General features: G+C 33.6%; 1 protein-coding gene across 3 annotated transcripts; it reads right to left on the reverse strand.

Moving 5' to 3' along the window:
- Nucleotides 1–12,715: 12,715 nt before the first annotated feature.
- Nucleotides 12,716–21,025, reverse strand: LOC117930699 (KH domain-containing protein At4g18375-like). 3 transcript variants are annotated; one of them, XM_034851345.1, is made up of 8 exons: nt 20,899–21,025; nt 19,329–19,959; nt 17,396–17,866; nt 16,822–17,067; nt 16,472–16,684; nt 14,608–14,666; nt 14,421–14,520; nt 12,716–13,399 (listed from the first exon to the last, which is right to left on the reverse strand). In XM_034851345.1, the coding sequence occupies exons 2-8, from the start codon at nt 19,956–19,958 to the stop codon at nt 13,085–13,087; spliced, it is 2,034 nt and encodes a 677-aa protein (XP_034707236.1). In that variant the 5' UTR covers nt 19,959; nt 20,899–21,025; the 3' UTR covers nt 12,716–13,084. The 3 variants fall into 3 exon arrangements, with proteins under 3 accessions (XP_034707236.1, XP_034707235.1, XP_034707234.1); XM_034851344.1 differs by having other exon boundaries at nt 19,329–19,986; XM_034851343.1 differs by having other exon boundaries at nt 19,329–20,017.
- Nucleotides 21,026–24,000: the final 2,975 nt, after the last annotated feature.

The following is a 24,000-nucleotide window of genomic DNA, read 5'->3' on the forward strand; positions in this document are numbered from 1 at the left end:
TTATTGTCATTTGTTTTGTACATTCTTGTAATTTTATTTGTTATCATCTTTGTGTATATTGTTTCATTCCTTAAATCTTGGTGTCCATGATTAATTAATTAATTGATACAATTTCCTTATTCGTTTAGTAGAGACCGTATGTATACGGGCTTAGAGAGGTGCTATGGCCCACAATCATACCTTCCCAATAGGTAACTTGACCCCCGGATCCATATTCAATTTTTGCAGACATGTCTTTTCCAAATAAGGAGTCACACATGGTTTTCTTTTTTATTTTGTTTTCCCTTTAAAAAAAAATAAAGCAAAAATAAGTGGTGAATCCAAGTTTTTTTCAAAAAAATCAAAATTTCACCAAATAAATAATAAGTGAGTCTTACCATTTGAGTGGGAACGCATGTGAAAAACACGGGTCCACAAAATGGCGACTCCATTAGGGATATTTTAGAGTGTTAAACTTGAACTCGAGTTAAGAGAAATGTGGTGTTTGATTGGTCGATTAGTGGATACCCCTCTCTACATGTCTTTGTATGATTGGGTGTTGATTACATATTGAGAACTTTGATATGTTTATCTATGATGCATGTTTGGTTATTATTGTTCATTGGAGATGTTCACATGTTAATTACATCTATTGATTCTCTTACCTTCTTTAGCATAGTGACTTTTCTTGTTGTATGATTATCTTGCTTTATTGGACATGTATATTCTCATTTTTGTATATCTCATTCATCTTGACATGATTGATTCTCTTTGTTGTATATTATCTTGTTTGTCTCGACATATTGTCCATTCTGCTATATATCTATCTTGTTTATCTTATCTCTACCTAGCTTGTGTGTAGATATAAGTGATATACATGTTCTTTGCATGATTGCTTTGTGCATGACTGCCCTTCTTCTGTGTGATGCATGTGTTGTTTGTTTATATGGGACACACATATATCCTCTTACCTCAAATTCTCTAATCTCGGTCGACCTTGTTTTCCTTGATCTCATATTTGATACGAGACTTGTCACTTTGTTTGCTCTTCGACCGAGCTAGTGATTAGGAATAGGGTTTAGTGATGGGCTATATTTATGTTTGAGAGCATTCTAGAGGAGGTGGACATATTGATGCTGATTAGAGTCCCATCTTTGAAAACCTGTATAGCCCAGAGCTAAGTTTCATGGATATTTGTGTGACCAATGTGTTTCTTTTTCTGCTTTAGCTTCATAAGTTTTTTGGATGCACCCACACCACTCACTATGCACTTCAATTGACTACAGAGTGCTGAGAGTTGTGAGAGCTTTCACCATAGGAAACCCCCTGGCATATCAAGGTAATGCATGTGTGGAGGTGATGACCATCTTACATGGACACTCCCCGCTTCTTCGGAAGCGTGCAGAGAGTTGCGTATCGCCGAAGGGTATGATAGCTTCTACTAAGGATCCTTTAAAGTCCACCCATTTTCTTTTTAGAACCATCTTGACTTTGTAGGTTGAGCCTTAGATTCTTCAACTATGACTTATTTCCCACACATGGGTGCATCTGAGGGCCTTTAGAGCCTCTTTAGTTACAGTTCGGATCCAATACTCCATTTTTTTGGTTTTCAGTTGAGAGTGCTTAGAGATCAGTGCAAGTTTGAGTATTAGTTGGACCACATCTTCTTATATGGTTTTGGTTTCATTTTGTCACTCATTAAGTTTAGCACACTTTCCCCTAGGGTTCCAGATAGTCTTTTTTTCTTGATTCGACACTTTCTTTTGGTTTGTTGTCACTTTCTACTTAACGTTTTGGGATATGTTCATTGATCATGCTCATTTTTTTACATTCCTCACCTATCGTGGGCTTGGTACTTCATTCTTTGGTCAATTTGCCTATTTCTATTTTCAACCCTATATTTTTATAACAAGAAGGTGAAAGACATGTTTTCACATTCACACCATTTTTTAAAGGTTCACCTTTATCATCTTATCATTTTTCTTTATGGAGCTCGAGTTGAACGTGAATGATATTTTGTTATAAATAAAGTATCGATCTCATGACAGCGTTATTTTTCACACCTCATTCATTTTTTGGATTATTGATAAAGATTCTTTAGTCACATTTGTAGACATCTCACAGTGGACACCTTTATGACTTTAGAGTTTCTGTCATTTATCCAATTTTAGATTGCTATCACAGGACCATATATCATATGATGTGTTGTACTTTTGACTTGAGAAATCTATTCACTTGTACATTGTGGTTTTGAGGTTTGACCTATCATGGAGGATATTGAGCTTATTAACTTAAAATAAGAGATTTGACCTAGGGAGTTTGAGACTGGCCCATTTTCTTATGATTAGAGTAGTGTCTTACTCACTCTCACACATTGACTTTGTTTTGACCTACATCCACCCATTGTAAGCTTTGCACAACATCACCCTTGACACCATTATATGATATTTCCATCATCAGCTTTTCTAGTTTTGCCCATCTCCTCTTTGATCCGACCAGGTAGAGTGTGAGGAGTTTAAGCCCAAGGTTGATATTGCATGGCGAGGAATGACTTATGATCTTTGTGTGGCTTACAATGTGAGAATTGGTCGATTGTCTGATGGGACTGTCACTTATTTTGCCATGAGTATAGAGATTGATCTTGTATGATGAGAGTTGGCTTGTGATGAGCATTTGTGTCTGATGAGATTGTCGTTTACATTGCTTTGAGAGGATTATCTTTGAGATTATTGTGGAGCATTTGGAGTACAGTTTGGTGCACGATTCTGGAGGGTTGATGTGGTTATATCAGATAGACATCGATCTTTAGTATCGATCATTTAAGGGTTTGAGAACACGATGTTTGAGACTGTGGTTGCAGGATGGGTGGCCTTCATTTCGGTTAGCTCACACCCTATTACCTTTATTGACATCTAAACCATTGTTAGCCCTTTGACCCTCGTATGAGCATCATAACATTTTCTTTCTTATAGTCTTGCTCATCTTTTACATCGGGATAAGGGTCATCCGATGTATATATGATTTATTCAGGAGTCTCATGAGTCATGGACTTATTGAATCATCTTTTTCATTATTTTTTGTTTTTTTGTTGTCTTACCATTATTTTTCATCATACCTCTTTGTTTATATCCTTTGTTCTATCATTTGTCTTTGTCATCGCATTTATTTCTATGTCATAAGGGATGATCTTTCACATTTCAGTGCATGGAGAACAGTCATGTCCCATTCCATTCCTATCTCATGGACACTAGTTCAGAGATCTTTAGTTGAGAGGGTCATCTTGTTAGAGAGAGTTCATGAACATCATTGTTTGAGAGTATATCCATTTCATTACATATTTTCAGTGGAGTTCATTTGTTGATATTTAGAGTATGTGCAAGTAAAAAAAAAAAGCAAAAAAAAAAAAAAAAATAAGCGCATGTATGTATGTATGTATACAATGTCATCCTTCATTGAGCTTTCTTCATTGAGTCAATTGCTTATGAGAGTTCGTATGTGAGCTTTTAGACACCCACCTCTTCTTGTGTCTATCTCGTTATGTATCTTATGTGTGAGAGACGAATGACCTTTTACTAAGGACTTCAAAGCATTGTCTTCTCCATAAGTCCATACGTTGATGATTTGACTGTTTTTTATGACTTGATTTGAGCAGATCAGTGCTCATTCATTTCCTTTGATCTATTTATTCTTCTCGTGGTATCTGATTCGTCTTACTTACATTGATCTTTATTCATATCAATTTACATTCTATGTTCGATATTTTCCACACATCATTCTTGTACGTCCCATCAGTAGTTTGATATTATTCATTTCTTCTCTTTCATTATTGATATATTCATCTTGGATTCTTTCTTCATCACCGATATATTCATATTGGACGTCCTCAAATCCATGGTTTATGAGACTCTATGCACATATTGCATTTTATACATGGGGGTATGGGGTTTTATCATTGGGATTATTGAGCATTATTTTCATTCATTTCTTCACCTTATTACCTTAGCCTACGTTACTTCATAAGTCTTAAAGGCCACCCTGAGGCCATGACATCACACATTGTGTTTGATAGCTCTTATGTGGGCAATACTTGGGATTGGTTTGAGAGCATTTTGATTGTGATGGACCAGGAGTTATGGTATGACCCTACATTGGGGCATAGCCACATCAGAGAGTTTTTTTTTTCGAATATGCAGCCATTCTGCTTGGTACATTGCATTAGGGCACACCTTTCTTAGTTGAGGGTTGATTTTTTAGATGACCATTATGCCGATGCATATTCCTTTCAATCGATAATGGATTTTTGAGCCATGGCCATCCCTTAGAGGAGATCAGACATCTTTTTTCACATTGGAGCATGAGACATGATTGGTATATTTCATCTAGTGTACCTTACACAAGGGCATACCCCTCTCAATCGATGATGGTTTTTGAGGCATAGTTGTTCCTTGGAGGTGATTAGATTCCTTTCACATTGGAGTACAAGATATGATTGGGTGATTTCCTTGATGTGATTATAGGAGCATAGTCTTCTCATCATTGTTGACAGATTTTTGAGATGATTGGATCAAGACACAAACACTCGTGAGAGCATGCAGTGAAGTCAAAGATTGCCCTATACTGGGGCATAACCCTTTTAGATTGATCTTAGAGATACCAGCTTACTTTTAGATTGATCTTAGAGATACCAGCTTACATCTGAGCATGATCTTGATCTTAGAGATACCAGCTTACATCTGAGCATGATCGTGTCAGAGTGCATTTTGTTAAGGCATACCACTTTGCTTGATCTTTTTCACATTGAGACATGATCTTCTTTTAGATGAGGTCAGATACTCTCTTCACGTTACCACAATGACTTTGAGGAGTGGAGATTCATTTTGATCATATTATGTATGATTGGTTGTACTTCTCCTATGATGCTTGATTTGGAGATGCTTACACTAGGGCATAGTCCACTCATCAATGATGGATTTTGTGAGATGATGGAGACACATACTTCCTAGGTATTATCTTGCACTTAGGGCTTACCCATTTTGAGAGGATATATTCATAGTGGGGTGTAGCTACTTTGCTTATTTTGACATTGAGACTCGACCTCCTATTTATGATTGCTATTTTTTATGGATTATAGAGTTGTTTACACCCTAGGTTCAGTCTTCTCAGCATACCTAGTTTGATTTGGATATCCACTTACCTTTGTTACACACCTGACATTTCACCTTTGACATTGTTACACCTACATCCATCATTTCAGAGCCTAACAAATATTGAGCCTACTTATCTCACTATCGAGCATGACCTTATCTCATTCTCTTGATCAGAGGAGGATGCAGACCAGTCTTGAGTTTTCTGGTCGAGTTTTCACATGCCTTTGGGCATTAGGTTCAACATCTTCCATGATGGCATGGCCTATTAGATTGTTGATGTATTTGTGATGATGTTTTCATATTGACAGTTGATATATTATGTCTTGCTTTGCTTATATTTCAACTTAGAGTCTTGGTCAGCATTTGTTTGGTATGTTATTTTAGTTTTGCTTTGTCAGCATAGTTTTTGTGATGCATGGTCTTGTTTAAGCATTTATTCATTAATGTTAAACTTTTTCATTGCATCATTATTGAGCATATCCTAGAGTGTCTTGTATGGTGACATTCTATGTCTTATGTTGGTTACTATTTTACATTAGGCCATACCCCCATCCTTGAGTTCATAAGATCTTTTGCAGATTTTCTCACTACTCGATCGATTTCTTGATCTTTGCGAGTCATCATACTGGGGCATACCCCTTTTAGCGCTCTTCTATTGGGGCATACCCACATCCTTGAGTTCATTAGATCTTTTGCAAATTTTTCTCGCTACTCGATCTATTTCTTGATCTTTGTGAGTTGTTCTACTAGGGCATACCCCCATATTTGAGTTCATCGGATCTTTTGCAGATTTTCTCACTACTCGATATATTTCTTGATTTTTGCGAGTCATCATATTGGGGCATACCCCATTTAGTGCTCTTCTACTAGGGTATACCCCCCTCTTTGGGTTTATCACATCTCATGCTGATTTCATGGTTGTTAGACCCATTTTTCGATCTTTATAAGTTTTCACCTAAGGCATCTCCCTATTGTCAATTTGTTTAGGGCATCCCCTTTTCTTCAGTTTTTACCATCATAGATCAGACATCTATGGGCATATCAGTTTCACCACCATAGATTTTCATCTATGGGCCTTGATCACTTTTCACCACCATATATCAGACATTTATGGGCATTTCAGTTTCACCACCAGAGATTTTCATCTATGGGCATTTTAGTTATTTCACTACCATAGATTTTCATATATGGGCTTTGATCAATTATCACCACCATAGATCAAACATCTATGGGCATTTCAGATTCACCACTATAGATTTTCATCTATGAGCCTTGATCAATTTTCACCACCATATATCATACATCTATGGGCATTTTAGTTTCACCACCACTGATTTTTCATTTTTGGGCCTCGATTAGTTTTCACCACCATAGATTAAACATCTATGGGCATTTCAGTTTCACCACCATAGATCAGACATCTATGGGCATTTCAGCTTCACCACCATAGATCAGACATCTATGGGCATTTTAGTTTCACTACCATTGATTTTCATCTATGGGCCTCAATCAATATTCACCACCATAGATCAGATATCTATGGGCATTTTAGATTCACTACCATAGATTTTCATCTAGGGGACTTGATCAATTTTCACCACCATAGATCGGACATTTATGGGCATTTCAATTTCACCACCATACATCAAACATCTACAGGCATTTCAAATTCACCACCATAAATTTTTATCTATGGGCCTTAATCAGTTTTCACCACCATAGATCAGACATCTATGGGCATTTTAGTTTCACCACCATTGATTTTCATCTATGGGCCTTGATCAATATTCATCACTATAGATCGTGTATCTATGGGCATTTGTTATAGTTATCTTACCATCATAAATTTTCATCTACGAGCATTTGTTTTAGTTATCTCACCACCATAGATTAGACATCTATGGGCATTTCAGTTGATTCGCCACCATGGATTTTCATCCTTGGGCCTTCGAGATTATCACCACCCCAGATTTTTATCTATGGGCCTTTGAGAGTTTCACCACCATAGATTGGCATCTATGGGCATTTCTATTGTATCACCATCGTAGGTCTTCACCTATGGGCCTTATAGTTTAGCTTTTAGAGTTAGCCTTTTGGTTTGGCTTTCAGAGCCATTATTTTCTCAGTTTAGCGCTTAGAGTCAATCTTGTCTTTCAGAGCCATAGTTCCTGATATTCATGATCACTAGCATTACATGTTTTGTTCTCACAATTTCACATTCCACCTTACTTCTCTCTTCGTTGCATATGTGTTTCTCACTTCATTATGACATTTTAGAGTTTCTTCTCATCATTTGTGTAGGATATAGCTCTATGAGCTTGTAGTATACGTCTTAATTGTATTGTTAAATACTCTACGCCTTGTGTCCTCGTATGGTACACATATGGTTTTTCCCTTTGTATTCATTCCTATGCTCTTTGGTGGTTCGACTACTACTCAACTTCGATATCGATTTTTGAGTCACTTTTGGAGACTTTTTAGGAGTTCTGGATCCATAATGTAACTTTATGAGCACCTTAGGAGTTTTTGTTCTTACCATTTCATTTTTGTAAGGTTTTTAAGTTTTTTTGTTCTTGTTTTGGTTTAAAAGAGCTCATATCATACTGTGACAAATTTGGTGGTCTTTCTTGTTCTTCGACAGAGTTCACTTTGTTTCGCTTATATATACACTCACTTTACTCATGGATTCTACTGAAGAGGGGGATATTTGTAGACCCTAAAATTTGTCCTATTTTTATTTTTACATTAATTTTGAGCTCAATTTTATCAATAAATTTCAAACCCGATTATATTTGATTTTTTTAGCCCACTCACTTTTTAATTCTTAGTTTTTATTATTTTATATATTATTTTATTTTTATTAATTATTATTATTATTGTTATTGTTATTTTTATTTTTATCATTTTTATTTTATTTTATTTTTTTCTTTTCATTTTTTTTTCTTTTTTCTTTTCTCTTTTCTCTCTCCTCTCTTTTCTGTCTTCCTACCTTCCCCCAACCACCCCACTCTCTCTCTCTCTCTCTCTCTCTCCTATACCCCTATTCCCACCGGCCATACTCCTACCTCTCTTATTTTTTTCCCTCATTTTCTTTCCTTTCTTTTTCTTCCCCATGATTCTTTTTCATTATTTTTAGGATCTACCCTAACACCCACACAGCTGACCCATCTCTCATCTCATCTCTTCCATTTTTTCTTTTTTTTTTTCCTCTCCCCCAACACCACACATAGTTGACAACCCATCTCTTTTCCCCATATTTTTTTTCTTCCTCCCCCACAACACACACTCCACTCCGAACACCCATAATGGGTCGACCCCCATTTCCTCTTGCATTTTTTTTCTTCTCTCTACAGCTCACTGCCCCAACACCCATTCTCGCTGGTGCCTTTTCTGACACCTCTCCATCCCCATTTTCTCATTATTTTATTTTATTTTATTTTGTTCCCTAAAAACTCGTCAACTCTCACTGGTTGCCAATAGGATCACTGGCTAGTTGCCGCCGGCGAGCTATTGTGGGCGACTCTCTCCTTCCATTTTCTCTCATTTTCTCACTTTCCCATCACACCCATTTTACTATTTTTATTTTTCTTTATTTTTCTTGATTTGATTTTAATAGTAATTGTTGTTGAAATTGGGCTTGTGCATTTATGTTTATTTATGGGTCTTATGTTTTGGCTTTGTTAATTAGTATGAAATTTATGTTAATTTGTTGTTGATAAATTAATATGAAATTTGGGATAATTTATTATTGGTGAATTAATTTAGAATTGACTAATTTGGGTTAGATTAATTGATAATTTATATGGTTGTGCTCATTTTAATTATTTAATTTGGAAATAATATAATATTATGGTATATTTTAGATGTGAGTTTGCATATTAAATTGGGTTAATTTTGGTTGTGGATTTAGGTTTGCATGTTAAATTGAGTTTGGATTATGAGATATTAAATTTAAGTCTAATGGAATTTATTTTGATTTATCATGTTTTGGGTTTGATTAATTGAGCTTATATTTTGGCTATTAATTTGGAAACTTTAGATTATGGTCTATGAAATGTGAGATATTTTTGTTGGGATATATTTGTTAATTTGGGCTTATTTTTAATTGGTGAAATTTATTAGACTAATTTGAAGTTTGAATTTGGGCTTGAATAATTATTTTGGACTCTACATATTTTTGGATATTTACACTTTAAGCTATTTTTGTTTTTGCATGGGCCCATTCTGCAATTTGGTTGGCTGAGTACGGATTTATGACACGTGGAGTATGAAATTTCATGAAAGAAAGTGAAACTCGAAAAGTTGTAAATGGAGCATTGAACTTGTAGTAAGCTCATTTGGGTACACGTTTTATTTCCCACTACTATTTGATTTTATTTTTATTTGGTTTCTGTAAATATTTGTTTATATATGTATTCATTGAGTGTGTATAGAATTGGATATTGAACAAACCAGAAATTTCATTTAAATAAGAGGAATAATTCAGTAAATATGTTCTAATAAAATAATAATTTAAAAATATTCTTCTTAATAAAAGAAAGTTTTTTTTATTAATAAAAATTCAAAAAAATGCATTTAGAAAACTCCAAAAGAATTGTTTTTAATAGGATTTGAAAATTTGTTTTTAATAAAATTGTTCAAAAATTTCTTTGTTTAATAAAAATTGTCCAAATTTTTTTTTTGTAAATAAAGTTGTCCCAAAAATTAATTTTTAATAAAATTGTCCAAATTTTTTTTTTTAAATAAATTCTTTTTCCTTAATTAAAATAGAATGAAAAGTAATTTTTAGAAATAAAAGATTGATTGTTTTTTTCTTTTTAATTAAAAATTCTTTTATAAAAGAAGTTTTTTTTTTTAATAATTTGTATAAGTCACTTTTCTTAAATGAAAACAAATTGAAATACTTTTATAAATAAAATTATAAAAATTCATTCATTTTTTTGTAAAAACAAGTAAAAATAATTTTATGCCCAAATTAAAATTTTATAATAATTTTTTTTTGATACAATAAGTGTAAATAACTTTTTTTTTTTAAATTGAATACAAATGAAATTGATAAAATAAATTGAAACTTCTTTTTTGTAAATAAATAAATCGAAATCACTAATTCAAATTTGTTTTTAATAAAATCATTTGAAATTTCTTGAAAAATAATTCTTTCAAATATTTTTTTATAATTAATTCAATAAATCAATTTGCATAATTCTATTGTCATTTGTTTTGTACATTCTTGTAATTTTATTTTGTCATTATCTTCGTGTATATTATTTCATTCCTTAAATCTTGGTGTCCATGATTAATTAATTAATTGACACAATTTTCTTAATTCGTTTAGTAGATACCGTATGTATACGGGTTTAAAAGAGTGTTACGACTCACAATTGTACATTCCCAATAGGTAATTTGACATGTCTTTTCTAAATAAGGAGTTACACATGATTTTCTTTCTTATTTTGTTTTCCCTTAAAAAAAAATAAAACAAATATAAGTGGTGACTTCAAGTTTTTTAAAAAAAAAAAATCAATTTTTCACCAAATAAATAATAAGCGAGTCTCACCATTCGAGTAGAAACGCACATGAAAAAACGCAGGTTCACAAGAAGATTTTTAAAATTAAAATCTTTACCAATAATTTTAAAAAAGGAAAAATTGTTCTCAACCTATTTCACAAAATCTTTCCATAAAATAGAAATTTTCTTATTTTAGCACTTTCCAATTTAAATGAATATATCTATTAGGAAAGTAATTTCATGAAAATTATTTCCATAATATTTACAAAAAAAAAATCCCATATTTATTTATATACACATCCATATTTACACAAATTTATACTCAAATATAATGAAATAATAAGAGAATATGAAAAGTAAATAAAAATGAGTCTCATAGCCAAGGGATTGTGTGGTGAATAAATTTTGACAATTTTCTCTTTGGAATACGACCAAAGCATGCCCAAAAAAGAATCCAAACCAAGCTCAACAAGAGGTTAAAAAACGAGCCATAACCCCAAGTAGCATTGTTTTTTAGCGCAACCATTAAAAATATTTGAATTGATCATACCTCTTTATTTCAACTCCAATTTGCAAACTATTTTAAGCTTTGATTTATTGATTTTTTAAGTTTCAAAATCATATATGGCATGTCTCATCAAACTCATGATAGACTGTCATGTAACAGGCTTTAGAAATAATGTGACATACTTTTCTTTAATTTAAGGTTCTAATACGAAATTTGTATAATTGGTATGAACGGTCAAAGGGTGGTTGCCAAAATAACCTTAAGGGCCTTTTTTCTTTTTTAAAATAAAATATTTTTTCAAAATATAATTAATATTAATATAGTTTTTTTTTTTTAAGGTTGCAACTATTATATTATTTATTTTTCATTCTTATTTCTTATTTTTTATTTTTTTTATTTCTAAAATTTAATTAAATAGCAATTGTATTAGATATATTTATATTAATTTATTTTTCATTAATTTAACTTGCTTATTATTTTATTTTTTTTAATTTTTTTTAAATCTAATTAAATAACAACTCTATAAAACATATACAAATTTGTAAATCATGAATTTATGCATATATATATATTCATTTTCTTTATTTGTTTTCCACACCAAATTACTAGACAATTTATTTACATATATGCATAAATATTAAATATACTTTTTATTTTCGATATGTTTATTCATATATAAAATAATTATACTAAATGTATAAGACATTTTCACATTTTTATTAACTTTCATAAAAACACACGCAAATATATTTTACAATAAGGTATAAGCTTAATATAATTAGTACAAATACCTTATACATTTAGCATAAGTGTCTAGTACATATGTGATAATATTAAAAAAAAAAAAAATTGTATTTGACATTTATACATATATGTAAACAATGTTTTAAAAAATATGTATATAAAAAACACCTAAACATATTCATAATAAATAGACTTATACGGGCATTGTACCCCTAGCACAAATGTCTTGTACATTAGTATAAATGCCTTTTACATATGTAAAAATCTAAAGAAAATTATATTTCACATTTATTCATGTTTAAACAATATTTCCAATGGTTTGATATAAAAAACAACTATGAAAACAAAAAAAAAAAAAAAAATACTAATATAGATGTGTGAATGACAAAGAGCAATTTTGTCATTCACTTTTCATATCCTTCACACTAATTAAGCAAAGTTTAACCCTTTACACCAATTTTCACTCCTATCAGCCACTAAAAGTATAATTGTCCCATCAAATAAAGGGAATGTGTTATTTTCTTCCTCCATTTTTTTCAATTTTTAAAAACGTTTCTAAATTTAAATCTGAACCCTCCTTAATCAATATAACAAATATGTGATAAAAGAAAATTTCTATATGGATAAGATGTTCAAATCATTATGAAGTAAGAAGGTTAACATTCTAAGTTCTCAGACACAATTTATCCTAAAAAAATGTATCTCAGAATTTTTCCTTTCTTTTTACCAGTTGAGATGAGTCAAATCCATAGTGATTTGCAAACCCATATGATTCATGTATGTAGATAAATACATTTTCCATCAAAGAAAACCATAAAAAAAAAGGGATTTTTAGCAGTAGTAACCAATCATGTAAATCCAAGACGTAAATATCATGATGGAGACGCAGGGCCCATACCCTAACTCATGTATCAAAGCAGATTTCAGTGAACTAAAGACTATTACAGGTAGCCAGATGAGAAAAAAAAAAAAAAAAGAAGTCATCTTCCTAAGTTAAGTGTGCGAATACACGCTTCCCCCTGCACACACCATACAAAGGCGTTTTAGTTCTAAGACTTAGAAAAGCACAAACTCGTGTGACGACTTAAAATTTACCTCTTAAAGCATTCTGTTGGAACCCTGATACACCCATCATTCACAATTATCAAATTAAAGACTTGGTAGCCAATAATGGTACAAAATTCCCCAAATCTACTGTTAGTATTGATAGGAGCTTTGCTGGGCGCTCATGTTGGGGTAGGCAGCTGCCTGCTGGGGAGGAGCATTCATGCTTTGGTAGGGGACTTGTGGAGGAGCATTCATGTTTTGGTAGGGGGCTTGTGGATGAGCACTCATGTTTTGGTAGGAACCTTGTTGAGGATTCATGTTTTGCCCACCTGCTCCGGCGGAAGCCATGAAGGCCTGAAGGATACTCTGTGCAGCAGTTAGATGCTCAGATGACCCGCGTATCTCCACCACACATTCAGAGCCACCGGATTGAGGATCTTGGAGTTTCACCCTTGCTCCAGCCATCTGGATTTCACAGAGAGATACGGTAATCTTTAGCAACTAAGATTAGAATGATTACTTCAAATTTTAATTCATCTTCAGTACATAGTACCTTAGGGCTTAGAACATTACTTCAAAACAGAATGCCTACAATTTGTTTCCCATAGCATTTAAAGACACCCCAGACTATGGGGAGTTCCATGAGAGGCAAGGTTCTTTGGCAAAGAATTTATCTCACTTTGATTTGGATTGTGTGGCAGGAAAGAAATGGTAGAATTTTTAAAGATGAGTAGAGGACTTTAGAAACTCTTTGGGATTTAATTCCTTTCTATTCCTCTTTTAGGGCATCCTGTCCCATTGATTTTAAATGCATTCCTCTTATATGTTGTTCAGCTTGATTAGTACGTGGTATGTAGAATAAAAGGGTTAGAATAGCAAAGAGAGAAGCAATGATGGTTGGGTTTCTTTCGGAAGGAGATGTGTTGACCCTTTTGGAGTGATGAGATGTTTTATTTGTATATTCTCATGTGGTATTACACTGATATATAGGTCTCAATATAGTTGAAGAGTTCAATCATATACAATTTGATCAGTTTCTGTATTTTTGGGAGAATCCCTCACCCTTTTTATGTACTTATTCATATTTAAGCATATTTTGTTTCTGATATATATAAAATAAAATATTAAAAAAAAAAAAAAAAAAAACAAGCAAAGAAACCAAAAAAAAGAGCAAGAAAGAAAGACACCCTGAATTCAACACCTGGGGTGAGCAATTACAGAAAATGGAGACAACAGAAGAAATGAAACTAAAAAATTGATGGTTTCAGTAATGCCCTAGTAGCGACATTCTACAACAAACAAAAACAAACTTGTTTTGAAAGATGCATAAACACAATGGTGGAAGGTGTTCTCTTTTAGTGAAGATTGGAGAAGGATTTAACATCTGTTGAATGATCAGTTGACCCAAAAAATTTCAAAAGTGGCTGATATCAGAACATTCCACACTTCCCTTTCATTAGGTCATTCAGTTAAGGTTAAAACATACCTCACTCATGTTGGCAACATTGCCCCCTCCCATTCCAATAACAGAGCTAACTGAGTTATTTGGAATCTTAGACTCCATAGAGCTGTTGACATTATGGTATCTGGAACACAGAAAAGATAGGGATCATCTCAATGACTGTAAATTATGAAATCCAAATAAAAAAGAAATAGAGTAGCAGTTTTACTACCCTGTAGCAGCTGGTGGAACTGGATAACTCTGAGGCTCATATTCAAGTTCTGGATAACCCTTCAGAACAGCATTAACATTATTTTAGATTATGGGATGAACAATCTCAATAATCATCTTAGCCAAGAAAAATACAAAAAGGCAAATTGTTTTATCTTTATATATAGCAATTGTCAGAACCAGATCATTTTGAGGTTCATATTCATGTGCACCACCCTTCAGAACATAATCTACTTTAATTTAGTTTATAATGAGATTTGATGTCTGAACAATCATCTCAACCAAAAGAAATACAAAGAGGCAAACTGTTCATGATCCACTTTACATAGATATATCCAGTAAAATATCTCTAACAAATCCTTATTGGAAAATGTGTCCTAGGAATCCAATCCTAATAATTTTTAAATAGGCACATGGCAGGGCAATAACCTTAAAACTATTATCTTAAGAGTAACTTTTGTCGGTGATATGATTATCGTGGGCTTATAGGATTAACACAAGGCAGTTGACTTATCCATTATTTACAGGACCTACCAGTTTGCTCTCCCCATCCAAGCCACAGTTGGACATTTCAATGTTCTAGCCTGACAGATATTGTAGCGTCTCCTGTCATTTAGCACATTTCTGTAACTTTTGGAATTTTCATAATTATTACTCTGAATACCCATTTAATTGAATAAAAATTAAAGGGTCCTGGTCAATATATACATTGTTTGCCTATTCAAAAAGAAGAAAAATTAAAGCTTCTTCTTATTTTAACTTTCAGAAAAACAGTTACTACAGTTCAAAACTAATTAGGGTTAGCATTCTTTTAGGACTTTCATGCTCCTGACCTCATGTTATTTCTTCCTTATTAGTTTATTTTTCTTCATATCTCCTGAGATGCCTTCTTCACTTATCTCCATTTCCGGAAAATTCAGTGGATGCAATTACACTACCTCAATTCAAATGACACTCAAGTTGCAGCTCTAACAGCAGTGGTGGCAACAAGGTAGGTTATCATTATAGTGACAGTACCAATGAGCATGCAGCAACATCGTTGATATTGATTGCAGCAATGATAGAGCAGGAGTGGAGATTGAGGTGGCTGTGAGGTGGTGCTGCATCTGAAGGAGAAGATTGTGGAGGGGCTTGTAATACAGAATTGTTGTAAGGTTGAAGCAATATTCTATTCCCCTTGTCAGAAAAATACATACATAATCTAACTCCTCCCAGGTGAGGATATAAAACCTTCACTAAGAACATAATTATTAAAGGCACACCTAAACCATGCTTAGGCCTAAGGCTCAACCACTCCCACTTATGGTGCCTTTCTTGCTAAGGCATGTGTCTTGTTGGAGAGGTGTGTCCTATATGCTATATTTTTGGGTTATTTGATTAAAAGGGACAAAACAAATGCATATTCAGAAGAATATCCTCCATATTTTAGAACATGATATATATAACCTCTAATACCCTTGAATAATTTTTTACTTCCTATCTTACATTAAGCATTTTTGGATCAAAAGTTCAAGGATAAAAATGTCAACCCGAGGTTACATGTGCAATTTTCAATACATGGAAGTTATTTTTCCAAATATGAGTATTATCTCATCCATTTTAATCAATATTTCTTTATTTTTATTTATTTTCTTTTAACATTTTTATCCTTAAATTTTTTAGCTGTATTGGTGAATTCATGAGAATAATCTTTGATGACATGATTGGTAGACCTTCCTATAGGTGTTATGTTCAAGTCTTTCTCCATCTGCCAAAAGAAAATATTATTCTAAGCAACTTTTTCCCCCAAAATACCATTTTCATTCATTAGAACACACTGGACTTGTAAAGCTCAAACAACAGGGAAATAGGAAAAAGAAACATACCTTCGAGAGTTCAAATCCACCAGAACTGCCAGCTCCCAAAGCACCAGATGATGAAGGTAGTCCCCCAGGTAACTTTCCTGGATGACCAAAACCAGGGACTGGCCCAACAGGAGCAGGTTCCACTCCACCATTTGCATCTCGCAGACATCTAACTCTAAGTCTTGAGGCTATCTCTGCCAAAGCATCTTTAGCAACACCAAAATTCCCTGATATCTGAAAGATTAAAAGAGGACCAGTTTTGATAATTGCACATCTATAAGTACAAAAAGAACAGTGTAAGCATTCGCTGCAGACAACATAACTTAATAATGATATATGGGAAAATTGAGTTGTAAATAATAAGACATCACCTGCACAAGCTCTTCATCATCAGATGCACACTTAGGCTTATCTTCCTTGGAATAAACACGTATGTCTGCCTGGGTTCTTCTTCTCATCTCATTGATTACATGACCTCCTTGTCCAAGGATGCAACCAACTTTACTTGATGGAACAAGAAGTCTCGTAGTCATACCACCTTTATCAGAGTATTCACTTGTTTTGTTTTGAAGCTGAAGAATGGCCTCAATAGTTTGTGATCTTGGATTCCACAGAGCCTGATATAAGAGTGAATAAAAATAGATTTACCTATGAGAAAGGAATGTGACCAATTAACATGCAATTTCATGTGGTGATCCATCACAAGCATAACAATAATAGAGTAAAATAAAAATGGATCTGCATACGAAAAATAGATCAACATATGTGAAATGATTGTAACCAAATAATATGCAATTTCATGGGAGGATCCATTACAAGTATATCAATAGTAGAGCAAAACAAGAACCGGTCTGTGTACAAGACTTTTTATAGGCATTTACATAAAAGAAATTATTGTAAACCAAATAAAGGCATATATGAATGTAGAAAGAAAAACTAACTGACCTCAAAGGAAGAAACACGAATCACACGTTCCTCTGACTCTGCTAGCGCATCCTCAACATGAATACTAGCTCCTGTCTCCTGCTGCAACTGTTTTACATTGAAGCCTCCCTTGCCAATTACCCCACCAATTTTCCCAGCTGGGCACAAAATTTTCATCGAAAACTCACCCGAAGCTTCTCCACCATGCCCAGCATGAACACCATCAAAACCACCTGGCACAACAGAAGGCTGGCTTCTGTATCCTCCCATCCATGGCATTGGTGGCACACCCTGGGAATTAGAATTCCTGTTAGACCACATTGGATTTCCCGGTGGCGGCATATTTCCCATGGAAGCACCAGGAGGATGGAAACCTTGACCTCCAAAAGACATAGGAAAACTCGAAGGAGGTTTATCCTTGCGTGGATTCTGATGCAACAGAGTTGAAACTTCATACAGAGCCTTCTTTGCCACAGCTGGTTTTCCTGATATCTGTAAAATGACTACCAAAATTATAGTTTTCTTATGATAAGGACTGCAGCACGAATATAATCATGTTCATGAGTTAAGGAAAGAACAAAACAATAAAAAAAATTTTAAGTTGTATACAAAGAAGGAAGAATCAGAGTAAAAAAGATGAGGAGAATTGCAAGTCTCAGGCATAAGATCCCAATAGTCACTCGCTAGCATCAAGAAAAAATTTCAATCACCGATTTTATGTTCATGCGATGTGCATATATGTGATTTTATGTACAGACAGAACATCAAGGTTTCAAAATGTTTCTCAATGCTCATCACTATGCAAAGTGGTTCTGAACAAGTCAAGCAAGGGTCATATATTAAGCTTGCATACACATCACAACTTGGGGAATAGTAAGATGTGCTTTTGAGCCTTTCTAGACCTTTGCTCATGAGGTATATGCAATCAATTGGGATTTCTCTCAAGTCAAATGAAAATAGAAAAGGGAAGGCTGAGAGGCCTACCCGATAAGGGGTGAGAATGCATGAGGTTGTTTTCTTTTGGTGGTGGTGGCGGTGGTTGAGGAAGGAGGGAGGGAGAGAGGGAGGGAGAGAGAGAGACAAAGGTATAATAATAGAAAGTTGGACAACCTTAGCAAGATCTATAAAAATAAATGAAAACAACTACTATGAAGTTAGTTGTTACTACACAAAATTGAAGTCTGAATATTATCATATGAGCACTATGACATTAGGAAAAAAAAAAAAAAAGAGCAGTATGACATTAGAAAATGGCTCCTTGAACCCTAGCTCTATGAGGCATGCTCATTGATTCATATTATGGTGAATTAATAACATACATGCCATAATATATATATATATATATATAGGAAACATAAATTCTATAATAGTTATGATAAACTGTTAAGGGTGAACAAAACGGAAATAATCATCTGAAGTCTGTAACGGTAAGGTGAGCCATGTCATAAGCAAGTAATGAGAGGCAAACATACGTTTTTTTTTTTTTTTTTTGATAGGTAAATGTAAGTGTTCTGCAGCCAGACTTAACACTTTGATCCACAGCCATGGAGTCGATGTCTAACAAGCAAATGACTTCAACAATAGCAACTCAAACTGCTTGTAGGGAACAACAGTACAATAACCAGACACCAGTTAATCTAAAATTTTTAAAACCAATGACTACAATAAATGAGCTTAGATATAAATAAACATGTGTGTATATATATATATGTAGGGAACAACAGTACAACAACCATTCATGCAGGTCACTACTTAAGTGACAAGGTATACACACACACACACACACACACCGATGCCCAAAAACATAGAACATATTGTGGAAAAGGATTGTTCCATGATACCACCACAACACCAGAAAAGATAGTATAAGCATACATCATTTTTCTATTTAAGCAAGTTCACACCAAAATTCAAAAGCAAAAAAGACAATATGATATAAGACAAGAACTATCACCTGCACCAATTCATCAGAGCTCATAGCACAAGTGGGAAGATGCTCTGCCGGAAGAACGCGAATGTTTGCACCTGTCTCACTTCGCAATCTCTGAATAACATCCCCACGCTTGCCTAAAAGACATCCAACCATATTGTTTGGAACAAGAAGCCGTGCAGTGACAACGGTATTCTCATTATCATCTTCAAATTCTGTTCCACCAAAAAGATCTTCCTCTATAATTCTTTCATGAACTTTCATTAGAGCATCCTGTGCAGGGCAATGTGGCTCCATATGATCCTGTTCTTCTTCCATTTCAGGATCCTCATTAGAATCGTGTTCCTTAGGATTTTTAGTAGGAGCACTATAGATGATTATTACTCTCTCATCAGACCCAGGAACAGAATCAGCAACTGTAATCTTTGCCTGCGTCTCTTCTCTCAGGGCTTTGACTATGCCACCACCTTTTCCAATTACGCCACCAATCTTTTTAGATGGACAAAGTATGCGATAAACAGTGTCAGCTACTTGAGAATTCCCAAAGGATTGTTCATGACTTGAATTGTTCCACCTTCCTCTCTTGTTGCTTCCTTTTCTCTTGAATTGGAAGTTTGGTCTCTTCTTAAACGATCCTCGCCTGTTCCCTTCCATACTACCCCAAAAAAGGGGGAAAAAAACACTGAAGTGCACAAAATCTTAAGTGTTAAAACCTAACAAATAAAAGCCATTAGGTTATCAGAAAACCACAAGGGCATGGATATAAAATCAAGGTAACTAAGTAATTCACATACTAATTAGCATACATATCAGTTCTTCAAGATAAATACATACAACTTTCCCTTGGTGGACAATTACAGAACAAACACACACACACACACACACACACACACAATTACAGAACACACAAAAGAAGGAAAAGAAAACACAAAAACAGAACATCTAATAAGAAGGAAAAGAACACACAAAAACAAAACATCTAATAAGATACCCTTTGGAAATTAGTAAGAAAACAATAAAAAAGAAATCAATCAACTTTCAAATTCTGCCCTGAACCCGAGGGTTTCAGTCCTAGACATCAAAACCTACTCTTATGCTGCCCCAAAACAGACACAATAATTCCATGAATTTTTTAATTAAAAAATCGCATAAATTTCTTTTTTCTTTCAACTCTCTACATTCCAATGCATTATAACACAAGGGAAACCCTCTTTGCACAAAAGAAAAAACAAACCCTAGCACCGAAACAATCACAGTATTTGGAATATCAACGGAAGTCTTAACTCGTGAGAACAAGTTGCTTTCAAACTCACGTTCCCACGTCCTCCCACGTCGAAATATCACAATGCACCAAAAAAAAAAAAAAATGTCTGCTCGATTGAGCTCAGTTCCGGAACATTTCAATTAAAATTCACCAATTCCAAGAGAAAATTTATGGAAAATAAATATCAGAAACCGCCCAATTTAGGTACCCAGAAGAAATAGGGCTTCGAATTTTCCAAAACAAATTGGAAAAAAAAATCCAAGAAAAAAGATAAAATTTTACGGGGAAAAAATGGAATTGATCAAGGGAAAGCAGTGGGGAAAAACGTACCTCAAGGCAAGGGGATTCAAAGAAGAGGAATTGGGGAGAGGAGAGCTGCTAGAGCAGCAACCTGAACAGTGATTGTTGGCGCTCGCTGCTGGCGACTGGCGCTCTTCATATTGGAGTTGTATTTTTTTCCATTTTGGTTAATTCTAATTTCTAGGGATTGGGAAATGATTGGGCTGCCCCATGGGAATTTTGTGGGCCTTAAAATCTTTCATTTTTTTCTTCTCTTGAAGAAATTGATGGAATGGGCTTTGCCTTGGGCCGTTTCTAAATGGCTTGGCATGGGAATGTGGGAGAGGGGACACTTTTGTGGTTTGTTTTCATAACTTTCTCTTAAAAACTTTTATAATCTCATTTACACCATTAACCCTTTTTTTTTTTACCTTTCATTTCAATTGTCTCCATCTTTTATATTCACAATTGATTCATTCTTTCATTCTCAATCATGAATTGCAAACTTCTTTGTGTCCTTGGATTTTGCTTTCGCCAAGTCCTCCAAACTTGAATTTCTATAGTGTCCTAAATTTGATTTGGATAAGTATGGATTGTCAAGAAAATGAAGGGAAAAGGGAGAACATGAAATACAAGAAATAAAATTGGGTTGTAAAACTTGATGTTGATTATAATTTGATTAACTTGAATCTAATGTGATCCTAATTTTGTCAACCTAAATGCAACTTCTGTTCAAGGTATCGAGTTTGGGTTGCAAATAAATTACTACCTTGAGTTAAAGATCGGGTTTGGTCAAGCTACAAGCAAGAAGTATTAAAGGTGATTGAATTTGAATTAACCTTGACCCTCTTAAATTGCAACCTTAGTTTGAATTGGTTATTATTAATGTGTTATATCGTCAATGAGTTTCACAATAATTATTATCCATAATTAGCGTTCATTAATGCAAATGTTTGATTTCCTTCTTGAGAAGTGCTAGCGACCCAATTTTTATTTTTTTTATTTTTATAGATTTACTTTCCTATAATATAAGAAAGAAGCATACTTGAATTTGAGTTTGTTTTCTCTTACAATTCATTTTCTCATCTATCAAACAACACCAGAAATTACCTAAATTGTAGAAAAGCAACGATCAATTGCACATTTCAAGAAAGATGCTTCTTAACTACCATAGAGAGGTAGAGTTTCTAAGAAATGAAAGTAGTGGATCTAATTGGAGACATTTGCAACATTGGCCATAGAGCCCTCTAAGGTGGCGAGTCTGATAACAATGCCCATAGTGGAAGTATTTACAATGGGAAGAACATCTAATGAAAGTATTTACAATAGAGAGAACATCCAATAGTGATGATGACGATAGAGAATTTACACTAGAAGTGAAGTGATGATGGTAACAAATTCTCTTAAACAACAAAAATAGAGTTATGTTTATGTTATGAGAAAGATTTGTATTTATTTTTAAAGTTGGAATTATTTAAATATGAAGAGAAATATTAGTTGATAAGACGGGATAAGTTGAGATGAGGATTGGACTTATGTTATCCCTTAACCTAAAATCTAGGTCAAGTAAAAATGAGCAACTTAATGTATAATCTGCTTAAGAGCTATGAGCTCCTTTGTGTAAGCCCATCTAAAGTTTAAGTTAGGCTTGGTTGTCTTGACCTATTTGACTAGCAACCAAGTTCAAAGACAAACAACCACTCAAATCTTTCTAATATGATATTTGTATTTTCATGTTGTCCCAAAGATAATTTGATCTAAATTATTTGCTCTCACCAATTCAGGAGTTGCATATGCAACAAATACTACTATGCCAAAGAATTTCACTTACAAATACATATATATGTATGATTTTATTTAACAATCAATATATAAAAAACTCTACCCTTGATTAAGATGAATAGCCAAATTTTTATCTTGTTACAATCCTTATGTTTGAAAAAGAAGTAAGGCATAATTATCTAACCAAGTTATGTTGTTCCTTCTTTTTCAATGATATCAATAATAAAAATACTTATGTAGAAAATTTGTTATTATTTTTTTATGAATTGAATTTTTGTAATTGCCCAATTTAGATTAGGGATGTGTTAGGATGAATGTAGCAAAGTTACAAACTTTTATAATTGTATTTTAAGTGAGTTTTAAGTGATTCCTTTCTTTCACCTGCAATCATTTTTTAAGGAAGCTATATTTTTTTCCATGGAAACAAACATATCAAAACCTCATTATTTTATTTATTTTCTAAAATATCCTTATTTTTATATTATTTTATTATAATTTTCATGTTTACTATTTGTTATAGATGTTCTATTAGGAGCCATTTTTCTTAGTTATTTACAAAGATCAACCATTGTTTTTGAATAATAAAAGAGGTTTTAAAGGATATATTAAGAAGTTATTGAACAAACTTTTAGTAAGACTGCCTTAATTTAGTGATGGGGAATTTGTTTGATTAGTTTGTGGAGGTGCATAAAACCCGACAACCTTTACCTCAGAAATTGAAGGTATCCTTCTCTCAATAGCCTATAAATCCACTTGACCTAATAGCTTGTCTTGAAAGAAACGAAGCATGTCAAACAAAAAGCTTAATGCAACAAGCCTAGTGTAAAGAAAAAGCTTGCAAAAAAACATTGTAGCAACATACACAACAATGTCAGGAATTAGCTATAAAATGGAGGAACCAACTAGATTATAGGCAAAGGAGAAATTCTTGTTTTTAATCAAAGTGAAAAGTTTTTTGCATCTTCATTTGTGTCATTTATGGGAAAAATTCATGTTTGAAGCTTAAGCTCCTCAACCTTAAGAAGAACAAAATCCATGGAACCTAGAGAAGTCTGATCAGTTGAAATAGAAGAAAAAATGATGGAATAAATTGCAAGAAAAAATTATCACAATTATGCCACTAAGTGGAAAAACAACAACAAGAATACTATCATCAACTAGAGCTTCTAAAAAGGGTGGCACACTAGGAGACTTAAACACATCATGCCCCCACTTAAGGTGCCCCCACACCTTGTGAAGAGTTTTCAAAAAATAGTGTGACAAACAATTGTGAACTTGTCATCTATTAGCCTCAAAATGTTGACCCATTTAAGAGTCAAGCTTAGAACCAAACCAAGCTAGGACAAAAGTAAAAAGAACTTGCTATTAAGG

This window comes from Vitis riparia, chromosome 14 (assembly GCF_004353265.1).
Source record: "Vitis riparia cultivar Riparia Gloire de Montpellier isolate 1030 chromosome 14, EGFV_Vit.rip_1.0, whole genome shotgun sequence".
NCBI lineage: Eukaryota > Viridiplantae > Streptophyta > Magnoliopsida > Vitales > Vitaceae > Vitis > Vitis riparia.